Source organism: Emydura macquarii, unplaced genomic scaffold, assembly GCF_026122565.2.
Source record: "Emydura macquarii macquarii isolate MOO-44397 ecotype Brisbane River unplaced genomic scaffold, CSIRO-AGI_Emac_v2 contig_3231, whole genome shotgun sequence".
NCBI classification, from domain to species: domain Eukaryota; kingdom Metazoa; phylum Chordata; order Testudines; family Chelidae; genus Emydura; species Emydura macquarii.
The window spans coordinates 945,463-959,188 of NW_027133368.1; the positions used below are offsets into that span (position 1 = coordinate 945,463).

The window sequence follows — 13,726 nt, forward strand, 5'->3', positions numbered from 1 at the left end:
AGGGTAGTGACTCTGGGCAACGCTCAGGACATAGGGAATCCCATCGCGGCAAACCTGTCCACTAACTGGGGTGGGGCGATAGCTGGCAGGCATATCCCTATCTCAGCACCAGACCACCTTGCCAGAGAGTACATAAGCCGAAAGGGACACTTTTCAATGGTGCTGCAAGCACTGGTGGATCACACGGGACGTTTTGTGACATTAACAGTCGGGAAAAGGTGCATGACACGCACATCTTTAGGCAGACAGGTCTATTCAGACAGCTGCAGTCAGGGACTTTCTTTCCAGCTTGCAAAATAACCATGGATGATGATGTTGAAATGCCAATAGTGATCTTGGGAGACCCAGCCAACCCCTTGGCTCATGAAGTCAGACACCGGACACATGGACAGCGATAAGGAGCGGTTCAACAATAGGCTGAGCAAGTACAGCGTGGTGGTGGAATGGGCCTTTGGACATTTAAAGGGTCACTGGAGCAGTTTGTTTACTAAGTTAGCCCTCAGTGAAAACAATAGCCCCATTGTTATCTCTGCCTGCTGTGTGCTCCATAATATCTGTGGGGCGAAGGGAGAGAAGTTTCCGCAGGGGTGGGGTGTGGAGGCAGAGAGGTTGGCAGCTAATGTTGAGCTGCCAGACACCAGGGCAAGAAGAAGAGTCCAAGAAGGCACTCTGCATCTCTGGGAGGCTTTGAAAAACCTGTTTCAATAATGAGCCGTGGAAATGTGCGCTGCATATGTGCGTTTTGCCTTCCCATGCCATCCCCTCCATTGCATCCATTTCCCTGTTCCTCTCCTCCTCCCCCAACCCCCACGATTGGAATCAATAAAGAGCCTTTCATTTATGAAATGTTTGCTTTTATTGTACAAACGTAAAGAATCTGAAAAAACAGGAAAATACTTTAACCTTGGGCAAATTGGGTGATAAAATTGGGTGGGGAGAAACCAAGTCAGCTTGTCTTTGAAAGCACAGAAGTCTTGCCCATCAAAGGTCTTCAAATGGCTGCTTTTTGTTCGTAGGCCCCCCCCCCATGTTGAGTGGAAGGGATACTGCACCTCCCCCATCCCGCCTCCTAGGGGAGGAGAATTGGGAACAGGGTGATGCTTGCAGACTGTTCTGCAGGATCCTCAAGCGGCTTTTCCTGCTGCTCAATCAAATGCCTCAACATGTCTGAACGGTCCTTCATACTCTGCAGCATCTCATCCTGTGTGGCACACTCACGCTCCTCAGATGTGCTCCTGCTCTCCATGTCCATGCCCAGTTTTTCAGACAGTGAAACCCTCCAGGCTCTGAGCTCTGTGTTAGCTGTCCCAGGGGGGTTCATTATCTCATTGAACATGTCATCACGTGTTCTTTTTTTCCACCTTCTAATCTGCAAAAGCCTCTCTGCTGGTGTGGTGGCTGTGCTAAAAGCCAGGCTTTCCACTGTTAGGCATGCAAAGTGCAAGGCAACCATTGTCAGTGCATACCCCGGGTCTAGTACAACGTTGCTATTTAAAAATCACTCCCTTTATTACGCTCAAGTGCAAGTCAGAACACAGTCAGTATCCCCAGCTATTCAATGAACCAGTTTGCTGTTCCAGCAATGGTGAGTATGGCCAAGTGGCATGGGCAATGGGCCATGTGCTGCAACTTGTGGGAAACCTGTGTCGGGAGCATAGGGGCAGGTGGACAATCTCCTGCCCCCACCCCTCCCAGCGAGATGGATGTTGCTCTGAGACCAGGCACCAGCATTACGCCTCCCAAATTGCAGTCTGTGCTCGAGGCGGCCCTGGAGGAAGGGGTGGATGGGCGTTTGTGGCCATGAGAAAACACAGGAAGTACACACACACCTTTCCCTTAATGCTGCTGGTAGTAGTCGCTCTGGGCTTGCAGATTCTGAAATCAATACTGATCCCTGCTACCCAAACCTCTGGCATGTTAGGGAAACCATGGTTGAGGGACCCAGAAATCACCATAGGTGAGGGATCACATGCTGTATTATTTGCAGTATGAGCACTTGTAATGAAAACTTCCACCATCTCCTCTAGGTGACCCAATGTGATATTAATCTCCTGAAGGTAACTGAGGCAGCAAGGGAGAAGAGTCTGCAAGTGTCTGGGTCCAGGAGTGGTCCTCATGCTATTATGCTGTGCACTGCAATGATGCCAGCAGTTAATACTGGAGTGGCGCGGGAAAGTGTCCTACCGTGGTGGAAGAAATAAAGCAGCCCTCCTCAGAAACCATCTACAAAGGATTGCACTTTCCTGGAGATCTCCATGGAGGATTCCTGGGTCATCCCTGTGCACATAGTCTTTTCTGTGGCAGCACCCTCTGCATAGCTGGAACAACCACTGGGGAAGCATTTACCCACTGCAGCTCACTTTTTCTTCATATTACACATAAAATATAAAAGCACGTAACCCCTGCAGTTCGACTGGAATTGCATACTCAGCAGAGGTGCCTGCCCCAGCATCACAGTCGGCCACCATACTGTCCTGTGACCATACTGGACTGCTCCAGGGTTAAAAATACCTCCTGGCTTTCAGGCAGAATGGATCCCCCGCTTGTCTGTCTCCCTTTGCCCTCCTCCTCCTCTTCCTTGTCCTGAATGTCTTCCTCATTCTTGCCCGAGGTAGCCTGGGACTCAGACACCTGGGAGGTGTCCACACTACATTGGGGGTAGTGGTGGGGTTGCCACTGAGAATCGCATGCAGCTCATTGTAGTAGACGCAGCATGTCTGTGGTGCAGAACCAGAATGCCTGGTCACCTCCCTTGTCTTCTGGTACCTGCTGAAGGCCTTTGATTTTCATGCGGCACTGCTGCGCGTCCCTGGTGCAGCTCTTCTCTTCCCCTCCCTCCATGCAATCTTTTCGTAGATGTCTACGTTTCTTTGGCTGGATCGGTTCTGTGCCTGCACAGACTCTTCTCCCCACAGACCGATAAGATCCACCACCTCCTGTGTGCTCCACGCTGGAGCACATTTGAGGCATTGAGTCACCATGATCAGCATGGCTGGTGAGCTCTCCACGCTGATCAAACACTTCTGGATCAGTGGGGGGGTGCTACAGACTTCAGCTGGGTTCCTCAGGGGCGCAGAAGTGACGTCCAAATGCAGCTTCAGGGGCTTTGTGTTTGTTTGTTTTTTAATCCTGACCCGTGGCTAGAACTCGTGTTGGGGACACACACAGCCGGCATGTACTTTCTATCAGACTGGCTTTATTTCAGATTTATTTAAGATTCAAGAGAATTAACCGAAAACGAAACATAGTATAGTCTCCCGAAAGCAATGTGTTATATGGCCTTTATAGCAGTCTGCCCTGGGGTGGATACAAATTGGCACCAAATATGGCCCCTCCTCTGCCTCAGCAAAAATCAGGGGGCCTCTGACCTAAGGAACAGTTCCAGAGGGGTAGCCGTGTTAGTCTGTATACAGCAAAAACAACGTGAGTTCTGTAGCACTTTAAAGACTAACAAATTTAATTTCAGTAGGCATAAGCTTTCGTGAGCCTCAGCTCACTTCCTCAGATGCAGTCAGTCTTTAAAGTGCTACAGAACTCACATTGTTTTTGCCCTAAGGAAGACGTAGAGCTCATCTGCCCTGCTGGACTCTCACCTCCATACTGCTAAAACATAGCAAAAACTAAATATCCACTAGCACAAGAGAAAAGCAGCAAGATCTGAGGGAATTCTCTATCTATAGTCAGTCAATAACTAGAAAATGATGGTTTCCCCCCCTGCCATTCCCAGGGCAGCGGGGAACACTGGGTGACATGACACTGCTTTGGCAGAGGATGGGATGGGGGGAATGGCGCTGTGAGCCATCCCCAGGAGCTGTACAAAGGAATCAGATGTAGACTGCTTGTTTTATTGTATGAGTGAGATAGAGGTAGATATAGATTTTTCCTTTACTGTTATGATAATGGTACAGTACTGTTTAGTGTGGCATAAGTGAGCTCCATCTTGTTAGTTTCTTGAAGTAAGCTCTTTTCTGAAACTTGTACTATTGAATGTAAAAATATCTTGATGAATTCTCTGTGTGCGCATGAGTGAGTGAGGAATGTATGTGCAGAGCATAAAAAGACACCAACCTAAACTGCTTTGACAACAGAAAGGAGAATGAAGATGCAGCCTGCCATCCTGAACCTGAAGGCCAAAGAATGCATATCAACGACCCTAAAATGCAGATAAACAACCCTAAAGTACAGCAGGATCCACCCTGGGAAGAAAGTACAGAAATAAGAGACTAGTGATGCTTGCAATTAGCTGGTGATTAACAACCACACTGGACCTAGAGGAGGCTGCATGACACAGCAAGACCCATAGACTTACATGAGAGCCAGCGAGTATAAAAGATGGGGTGAGAACATGGAAACTTTGGCATTTTGTTCTGCAATCGTCATCTTGGAGCATCAGATTCGTGACCGACAGAGGTCCAACTTCTAGTTGGCCACCAGGCTGGCTTAAGCAACACATAAAAGGATTGGTACCAGCTTGCAGAACTTCTTGGGTATGAATGTGTGTGTGAATGTGCCTGCTTTGTGATATTCTGACATTTACAATAAACGCAGCGTATTGCCCTGTCCCCCTGAATCAGATCCTGCTAGTCTTTTATAACTATAACAGAGCCAGAAGTAGATCGGTGGAAGGGTGCAGCAGTGTGGGATGGGAAGGTAATTGGAATGGGACAGCAGCTGGGATGGGGTAAAATGGGGTTGGACACTCAGGTGTGGATATTTTCCTTCCCTTCGCTTCCTGTGACCCTGCCTTCCCTGTTGTTGACAGAGAATTATCATCACATTTCCACCCCAGAAGCAGCCTCGTGGCCCAGATAGATACTACCACAGTTCAGGGCAACTGCACCTGTATTGCTCCTCTGTGGTCCAGCAAGGGCACCCAGCCTCAAGCTTCCAGCTCCCCGGGCCATTGCCTCTCTTAGGTGGAGACCCGCGTTTCTCTCCTTCCTGATCAGGGTATTTCCAGGCAGTCTAGTTCCCTGCCTCTACCGTGTAGTTCCCAGTGGAGACAAGCAGCCCCAGCAGGCCCCCTTGCTTTCTCTTCCGAGACGATTCACAAAGACTGCCCACAGTTACAGGTTCTCACACAGCTCTTTCTAAGCAAGCCTATTTTATTCTTAAGGTAAAAAGTATTACAGAGAAAACACATTAAAACCAATAAAAGAACCGACAGGCACGCTAATAAGCTTATCAGAGATCATCCCAACTCTAGCATGGGCTCTGGCTAGTAATTAATTCTTCCATCTCCACTTATGAGGTTTCCTTGTGGCCTCAAGTTCATCACAGCTTCAGCTCAGAGCTAGCACCTTATCTTATGGAGCCTCTATAGGTCAAAGTCCTTCCAACCTTTCCCTAAGGATTGGCGCCCTCCATGGACTAGGGGTCCTCTGTTTGCTGGATCAGAAAGAAGGCCCTGATGCACTTTAAACCCTGATTATTTATCCCAAAATCTTTTCTTTGTCTGTCAGTCCCAGGAGAATCCAGGTTGAATTAGTTTAAGTGAACCTCTCTGGGGGTTCACATAAACTTCAAAGGGCTGATAACTGGAGGAACCACATTAGCATGTCCCTTGTACTGGAACAGATACACACAATACCACATACACAATTGCATTTTTAACACAATGGACCCAAAAGTATTAAACCTAATTCAATAAGGTCTAATTTCAAAACTTATTTCCATAAGGTTTGTTCAGGATATTGGCCATCTGTCTTCAAGACCATTTGTCATGCACTTTTGGGACCCTTTGGGGTGAACGCAGCGGTGGCAGAGTGACGGGTTAACACAGTAGGATTGTGATATGGGATGGACTGCTTTAGCCATGCTGGATTCTGCCTTGGGAAGGAGAAAGCCAGTCATTCACAAAGCACCCTCATATGGGGGTGTAACCCCTTACATATCCTGCATTGTTTGGGGCAAACAGTCAATTAAAGGCTGGGTTATTTGCCCATTAATATCCGGAGGATACCATTCCCCCCCGGGCGTACTCCTTAAATATGGATGAAACTGGAAAGATACAAAATAAAAATGGCTCTTATTAAATGGATTAAAAATTGGCTACCTTACAACATAATTGCCACAAGGGAGTCCTATTTTAAAGACAGATCCTCAGCTAATGTAACTTGACATCCCTCCATAGGAGTCAATGGGGCCAGATCTCCAGCTGATATACATTAGCCATGGGTCCATTGGCTCTACACTGATTTCAGTCCTCTGAGAACCTGGCCCAAGGTGGTTTTCAGCATAGACCCATTTTGCTGGGATTTGTCAGTGGGGATATAAAAAAAATCAACTCACGAAAAATAAGCACCACCAGCAAAAAAGTACAGAGGAGCAGAGATTAATAAAACAGGCTGAGCTGATCATTCAGACTAAAATCCCAAGGAAACTGTTCCAGGGGCAGAGATAGTTTAAATAACATTTGCAGAGAATTCAGCCAGAAAGACCAGGGTAACCCTCCCCCTGTAGACAGGGTATAACCAGAAAGCATCATTTCCAGTGTGGGTGGGGGGGTCCTTTTAACTTTATCCCAAGCAGGGTCATCACTGGATGCAGTGGGGATCCCCTCCCCCATGGGTCTGGGGTCAAAGCTCCTTTTTGGAGGTAAAGTCACTCTTCCCTATCTGGGATATCCGGAGCAGGCTGGAGTCTTTGAAGTGGGAGTGTCCCTTGGGGAGACACTAACCTCTCCCATCTGCAGCCAGGGCTCTGGTGTCTTGTGTCCCGAGCGGAGACTGGCACCTCTCGGAAGCCCTGACTTTGGTACCTAACTCTGTTAGAGGTTATGGGCTGAGGGCAGAGTCCTCTCATAGCATGTTCCACTAGCCAGTACCGGCATTTGTGGATCCTATCCTAAGGTGCCTATCTTTCCCAATGCATTGCCTTGGAAGCCTCGGTGTTTAAAATGTCTGAATTGATCAGCTGCAGCATTCAAAGCCATTGCATAACGTGGAAACAGACGAATGCCATCGAGTTGTGTCAAGTCTCATTTTGCTTAGCCAAAAACCAAAAAAGTAATATCTACTGCTTCAGAGAGAATTTCTTTCATCAGTAGACCGCAAAGTGCTTTACAAAACAGGTCATTATCATTCTTCCCCACGACTGCTCCACCAGGGTTCAAAAAACGCCCCCCAAAGCTGAAGAACTTTCCTTCCGCACAAGGCAATTGAATGGGAAATGAAGCCATGGCAGATTTCCCCTGCAGATGATGGATTTTCCCAAGGATCCATAGAAAAATGTGAAAATCCACAAAGTTGGTAGCTCTGGAATCTGCAGCCTGTGGTGCTCAGAGACGGAAAATAACACCTCAAAGAGGAATCCTAGATGGCCTCCAACTCCATTAAAGACAATTTTTACTCATTATTCATGAAAAAGAATCTGGGAGTTTGTCCCCAAACAGGAGATTGTGGTAGATGGGGAGAGGGTAGACAGTTGAGCTTCCAAATTCCTTGTCTCACTGTAGCCTCAGTGATGGTCAGCCTCGTTTCAAGGATGGATGGGCCTTTTTTTTTCATTTCCACACCTTGTTTCTCAGCTCTGCTCAGCCTCATCTTCTCAGGAATTGGGTGATGCCCTCATAAATTCACTTCGGGTTGCTGTATTAATTTTATCACGACATTTATTCATTGTTTTTTAGAATTTAGGGATGTCTTCACTAGATATTTGCAGGATATTTCCAGTCTCTCATTATTTGGCTATGCTATTTGCAAGAGTTTTAGCATCATCACAGTGAAAGAAGGGGGAAAAATACCAAACTTCCCATTTGCAAACAATCTGAGCATGGCAGGAAGAAGCCTTTTAGCAAGAGATGTAAACTGGGATTTAAGGTCAGAACAATCACACTGTCTTCTGGATTCATTCAAATTCCCCAGCCAGGCCCCTTTTCATTTCCAGCCCTCCTGACTCTCATTTAAGATCGAAGTGCAATTCCCAAGCTTGGAGAGTACAGAACACGGTGGAATATGGACGCTTGAGAAGTGGAAGGGGAGAGCTCTCAAATACATAGAGGTTGCAACGACACCTTTTACTATCCCAGCTCCAACTCTTTTTTAGGTTTTATAAAAGAGAAAGAGAACAGCAAATAAATACTCTGCAGCACGACCTAGAGCAACATGAGAATTATTGGGAATGGGGTAATCTGCCCCAAAGGAGAAACTTGGCATGGCGAAGAGTGGGGAATGATCAATATGAATGCTATGCTCAGGGTCAGACTAAATCCGGGAAAGGGGTGGGAGGTGGGTCAAGGGAAAACATGCTTGCTAATCCTGGCCACTTTTCTTAGTCTAGACAAATTTAGCCTCCTGCTGAGGCTGAACTTCTAGGCCTCCCAAAAAAGACCCTGTGGAAATTAGTCCCTCTCAGTGTTGCTTTGTGAATATAAAGGTGGCAGGGAAATGGGGCAGAGGGGGTGAATGACAGGGGGCAGAACCTCCCTAATCCCATATTCGCCTTGTTTTCTTATTCCATGATGACCAAAGCCTCAATCTCCACTTCAGGAGCCCTGAGCTCCTTCTGATTCCTTTCTCCACCAGCCCCAAACATTAAATCCCCCAGTTCCCTGGCAAAAAACCCTCCCTCTTGGTCATGTGACATCTAATTCCCAGAAACAGCTTCAGATAAGTGTGGGACCCAAGCCGAGCCCAGGGGCTGGTGGGAGACGCAGATGGAGATGAGTGTGTAGCGTGAAGGTGGGGTCTGGCCCAAGTACCCTTCTCCTAATCTCCATGGAAAGGGAATCCCATCTGGGATGGGAAGGGAGGAGGTGGAAATTCATCCAGGCAGAGGGAGCTTCTGGAGGAGTTTCTCTCTCCCCTCCCTCAGCAGGAGGCAGGAAGTCCCATCAGCTCAGCAGCTAGGGCGGCAGCAGGGAGGAGGGATGACTGTGGCTTCTCCTTCTCTGCCTGGGGTTTGCTTAAACCACACAGAGCCAGAGGGTCGTTAATCAGTTCAGGGTCGGCTGCTGCTGGAACCTGCCCCCAGAGATGGGCCTCTGGGCACCTGGGAGCCAAATGCCACTGATGTGTGTGGGAATTAGGAAATGGATCTATATATACTACTGAGGCCAGTCCTAGTCAGAGCACAGATAGCATTTCTCTCCTGTATGGAGGAGTCTCTGAGGTCTGATATGGAAATAGTTTCCCCAACTACAGCAATCTCCAGGTTAATGACATTGAAAAGGATGCTTCCCTTTGTGGATTTGTTGATGCCTGGTACAATCTGTGCCCAACTGAAGCATCACCCACATTCAAGGTGTCTCTCCCACGTGGAGTCTCTGGGGCATGATAAGGTGTGAGTTCTTCCTAAACCTTTTCCCACAGTCAGGGTATTTATGGTGTCTCTTTCCCATGTGCACTTTCTGATGTCTAAGAAGGTGTGATCTCTGAATGAAGCTTTTCTCACATTCCAAGCATTTATAGGGTTTATACCCTGTATGGATTCTCTGATGCATAATGAGGTGTGAGCTCTGACTGAAGCTTTTCTCACAGTCCAAGCATTTATAGGGTTTCTCTCCCATATGGATTCTCTGATGTGTAACAAGGTTTGAGTTCCGATTGAAACTTTTCCCACAGCTCAAGCATTTATGGGGGCACTCTCCTGTGTGGGTTCGCTGATGTTTAGTGAGATGTGACCTCCGACTGTAGCTTTTCCCACAGTCCAGACATTTATGGGGTTTGCCCCCAGTGTGGATTCTCTGATGAGTAATAAGGTTTGACTTGTCTTTGAAACATTTCCCACACTCAACGCATTTATGGGGTCTCTCTCCGGTGTGGATTCTCTGATGAGTAATAAGGTTTGACTTCCGACTGAAACACTTCCCACACTCGAGGCACTTATGGGGTTTCTCTCTTGTATGGATTCTCTGATGCAGAATAAGAGTATGCTTCCGACTGAAGCTTTTCCCACATTCAGGGCATTTATAAGGTCTCTCTCCCGTGTGTAGTCTCTGATGTCTAATAAGCTGTGAGCTGTGAATGAAGCTTTTCCCACAGTCCGAGCATTTATGGGGTTTTTCTCCTGTGTGGATTTTCTGATGTGAAAAAAGGGTTGATCTCTGCATGTAATTATTCCCACAGTGCAAGCATTTATAAGGTTTCTCTCCTGTATGAATTCTCTGATGTAGAATAAGGGTGTAGTTCCGACTGAAACTTTTCCCACAGTGCAAACATTTATGGGGTTTCTCTCCAGTGTGGATTCTCTGATGTACAATAAGGGTATAGTTCCGACTGAAACTTTTCCCACAGTGTAAACATTTATGCGGTTTCTCTCCTGTGTGGATTCTCTGATGTATAACAAGGGTTGACTTCTCATTGAAACATTTCCCACACTCGAAGCACTCATGAGGTCTCTCCCCATTGTGGATTTTCTGATGAGTAATAAGGTTTGACTTCTGATTGACACATTTCCCACCATCGAGGCGATTAGGAGGCCTCTCTCTCATATGGGTTCTCTGATGTAGAATAAGGGTGTAGTTCCGACTGAAACGTTTCCCACAGTGCAAGCATTTATAGGGTCTCTCTCCCGTATGGATTCTCTGATGTAATATAAGGGTATAGTTCCGACTGAAGCTTTTCCCACAGTCTAAGCACTTATAGGTTCTCTCTTCTGTGTGTTTTTTCTGCTGGGCTCTTGTTTCCTTGAGATTCTTACATCCTCCCCCATATTGAATGGACTGATTCATTTTCTTCCTTCGGTGGTTGCCCAGCTTCCTCTCTGGTCTGTGTTGATTTCCCTGGGTTTTGACCTTTTCCAAGCACTGAGAAGAATTCCCTTTAACTCTTCTCAGTAACATCCCATGTGGTTTCATTAGTGCTTTACCTTCTTGCTGTGGATTCTCCTCCTTCTTCTCACTTACTGTCCTATCACCTGCTGGGACAGAGAGGAATCCAGAAAAGAGTCATTCCCTGAACTGGGGAGAAAGGAAAAAAAAGAGGAACAGCCAAAAGAGAAAACACAGCACAATAACCCCCGGGGAGACTGGGATTCTACCTCCACATCCCATCCAAACACTCAGAAAGAAGTTAAGTTGGGGAGAAAACTCCTGACAGCTAACAGGGTGGGTGGAAAGCCCTGAGCGATATCTGCCATAATGAGATGGCACCTGCTGACCACAGCCTGACCTGGGTGAGTTGAGGCAGAACTGAGGGTGCTCACACCACATTTTAGGGAGTTTCAGCTTTTTACTTCATTTGCCTGATGGTTCCTATGAGCTTCACTGCCTGCTCACCTGTGTGGGTGCCCCTTGGGATCTCCCCTTCCTTGGAGGCCTGGAGATCTGGGACCCACGGTTCCTCCCCTCGTTCCAGCCAGGTGATCAAGTCAGGTTTGGGAATGGGAAATCCTGCTCAGAGTGAAATCAGGCATAGTCAGATACAGTGAAGATTGGTGGAATATTTGTCACAAAGAACATTAGAATAATAGAAAATTAGAGTTGGAAGGGACCTCAAGAGGACATCTAGTCCAATCCCCTACTCAAATCAAGACCAACCCCTACTAAACCATCCCAGCCGGGGCTTTGACAAGCCACACCTTAAAAACCTCTAAGGATGGAGATTCCACCACCTCCCTAGGTAACCCATTCCAGTGCTTCACCACCCTCCTAGTGAAAAACTTGTTCCTAATGTCCAACCTAGACCACCCCCCCTGCAACTTGAGACCATTGCTGCTTGTTCTGTCATCTACTACCATTGAGAACAACCTAGCTCCATCCTCCCTGGAATCCCATTTCAGGTAGTTAAAGGCTGCTATCAAATCCCCCCTCATTCTTCTCTTTTGCAGACTAAACAAGCCTAGTTCCCTTAGCCTCTCCTCATAAGTCTTGTGCTCCAGCCCCCTAATCATTTTTGTTGTCATCCACTGGTCTCTCTCCAACTTGTCTACATCCTTTTTGTAGTGGGGGGCCCAAAACTGGACACAATACTCCAAATGCAGCTCCACCAATGCTGAATACAGGAGAATAATCACTTCCCTCGATCTGCTGGCAAAGCTCCGACCAATGCAGCCCAATATGCTATTAGCCTTCTTGGCAACCAGGACACACTGCTGACACATATCCAGCTGCTTATCCACTTATCCACCCCCAGGTCCTTTTCTGCCAAGCTGTGGCCTAGCCCATCGGTCCCCAGTCTGTAGCTGTACATGGGATTCTTCCATCCTAAGTGCAGGACTCTGCACTTGTCCTTGTGAACCTCATCAGATTTCTTTTGGCCCAATCCTCCAATTTGTCTAGGTCACTCCGTATCCTGTCCCTACCTTCCAGGGTATCTACCACTCCCCTAGCTTCGTGTCATCTGCAAACTTGCTGAGAGTGCAATCTACCTCATCCTCCAGATCATTAATGAAGATGTTGAACAAAACAGGCCCCAGGACCGACCCAGGATATGTGTGCTCTGGGGCACTGGCTGAGGTACACACAACTCCAGTGTTAAACCCCCACCTCTGTCTAAACATCCAGATCTCAGAACACCCCTACACACATGGATCTAATCTCAGAAAAAACAGGAACAGAGATCCTGTGTGTGAGTGAGAATTAATGTAGATGGGATAATACGCTGCTTGTGCCCCTGTGTAGGTTGGAGGGATGGGGATGAATTAGCATATCCATTAGGTCCATGACTCCCCTATCCTGTTGGAGAGGTTTTGGAGGTGAATGGCTCTCCCCCACTGGAGCTGTGGACTAGGTGACCCATTCCGCTCTAATCTAACTGACCAGGAAAGAACTTGACCAGATGCAGAAATGCAGGCCCCATGGCTTCATATAGCTGAGGGGAAACAAATCCTTACCCAGCGAGGTCACAGTCTCATAATTCTCCCGCATGACGTCCCTATAGAGGGCTCTCTGACCGGGGTCCAGCAGAGCCCCCTGCCCCTTGGTGAAATACACAGCCACCTCCTCGAAGGTCACCGGCATCTGAAACAACAGTTGCTCCCCACTCAGTACCTGCTGCCCCAGCCACAATCCCACCGTACATGGAGGAAGAAGCACAAAAACAGCACAGCTCTGGGAGGGCCAGAGGAGCAGAATCCCACCCCCACCCTGCTCAGAGCGGCCAGGGGGCTCCAGGGAACAAGAGAAAGTGAGAGCTCCTTGTCCCTCCCAGCAGACAGAGGAGGGCAGGGTCTTCTCATTTACCACACACACTCTGGTCTGTTTTCCCAGCCCCGTCCAGGAGGGTGTTTCCTGATTCAGAAATGGGGGAATGTTCCCCCTCCCATGGGCCTGTTCATAAATCAGGTCTTAGGCTGAGAATGTCTCAGCAGGTTTAGAACAGCCTGTCCTCCGCGCTGCCTCTGTGTATTTCCTGCCCCTCCCGCTCTACAACAACCCTCCCCAGCAGCTCCCCCAAAATATCCCCTACCTGAGCTGGATCCACCACAGCCATTTCCCTCCCTGTGCCCTGGAAAGATGGGATGATCTGGAGCAAACCGTGGTCGTTATTCTGCAGCCTGTCAGGGTGAAAAGGGTAACTGAAGAGGTTTCAGGAGGGGTTTCTGTCCATTTCACACTGCGATTCCCCCCAGGCTCTTTCCCTGCAGACAGACCCTCTAGAGACTATGCCACACTGGGAAAATGCTCAGTTAGTTTATTACAATGCAGACCTGCTCCCTCCTATCTGGACTAAACCACGAAACACTTTTAAACCCTCCCAGTAATGGCGTCTTTGAGAAAATGCTAGAAAAAGGAGAATCAAATGAGCTGCTTTGTGAAGGAGCCACTTTGGGAAATTCCCACTGA

The 13,726-nt window shown here is 47.8% G+C and overlaps 1 protein-coding gene across 2 annotated transcripts in view; it reads right to left on the bottom strand.

The window, feature by feature from the left end:
• Positions 1 to 13,388, bottom strand: part of LOC137142524 (zinc finger protein 850-like) — a 95,664-nt gene extending 82,276 nt beyond the window's left edge. The window contains exons 1-4 of one of the 2 annotated variants that reach the window (XM_067531931.1): positions 13,350 to 13,388; positions 12,775 to 12,901; positions 11,219 to 11,332; positions 9,300 to 10,860 (exon numbers count right to left, since the gene is read on the bottom strand). In XM_067531931.1, the coding sequence (XP_067388032.1) occupies positions 9,300 to 10,860; positions 11,219 to 11,332; positions 12,775 to 12,901; positions 13,350 to 13,373 (1,826 nt within the window). In that variant the 5' untranslated portion in view covers positions 13,374 to 13,388. Of the gene's footprint in view, positions 1 to 9,299; positions 10,861 to 11,218; positions 11,336 to 12,774; positions 12,902 to 13,349 lie in introns of those variants that run through there. The other variant, XM_067531930.1, reaches the window with a different exon arrangement.
• Positions 13,389 to 13,726: the final 338 nt, after the last annotated feature.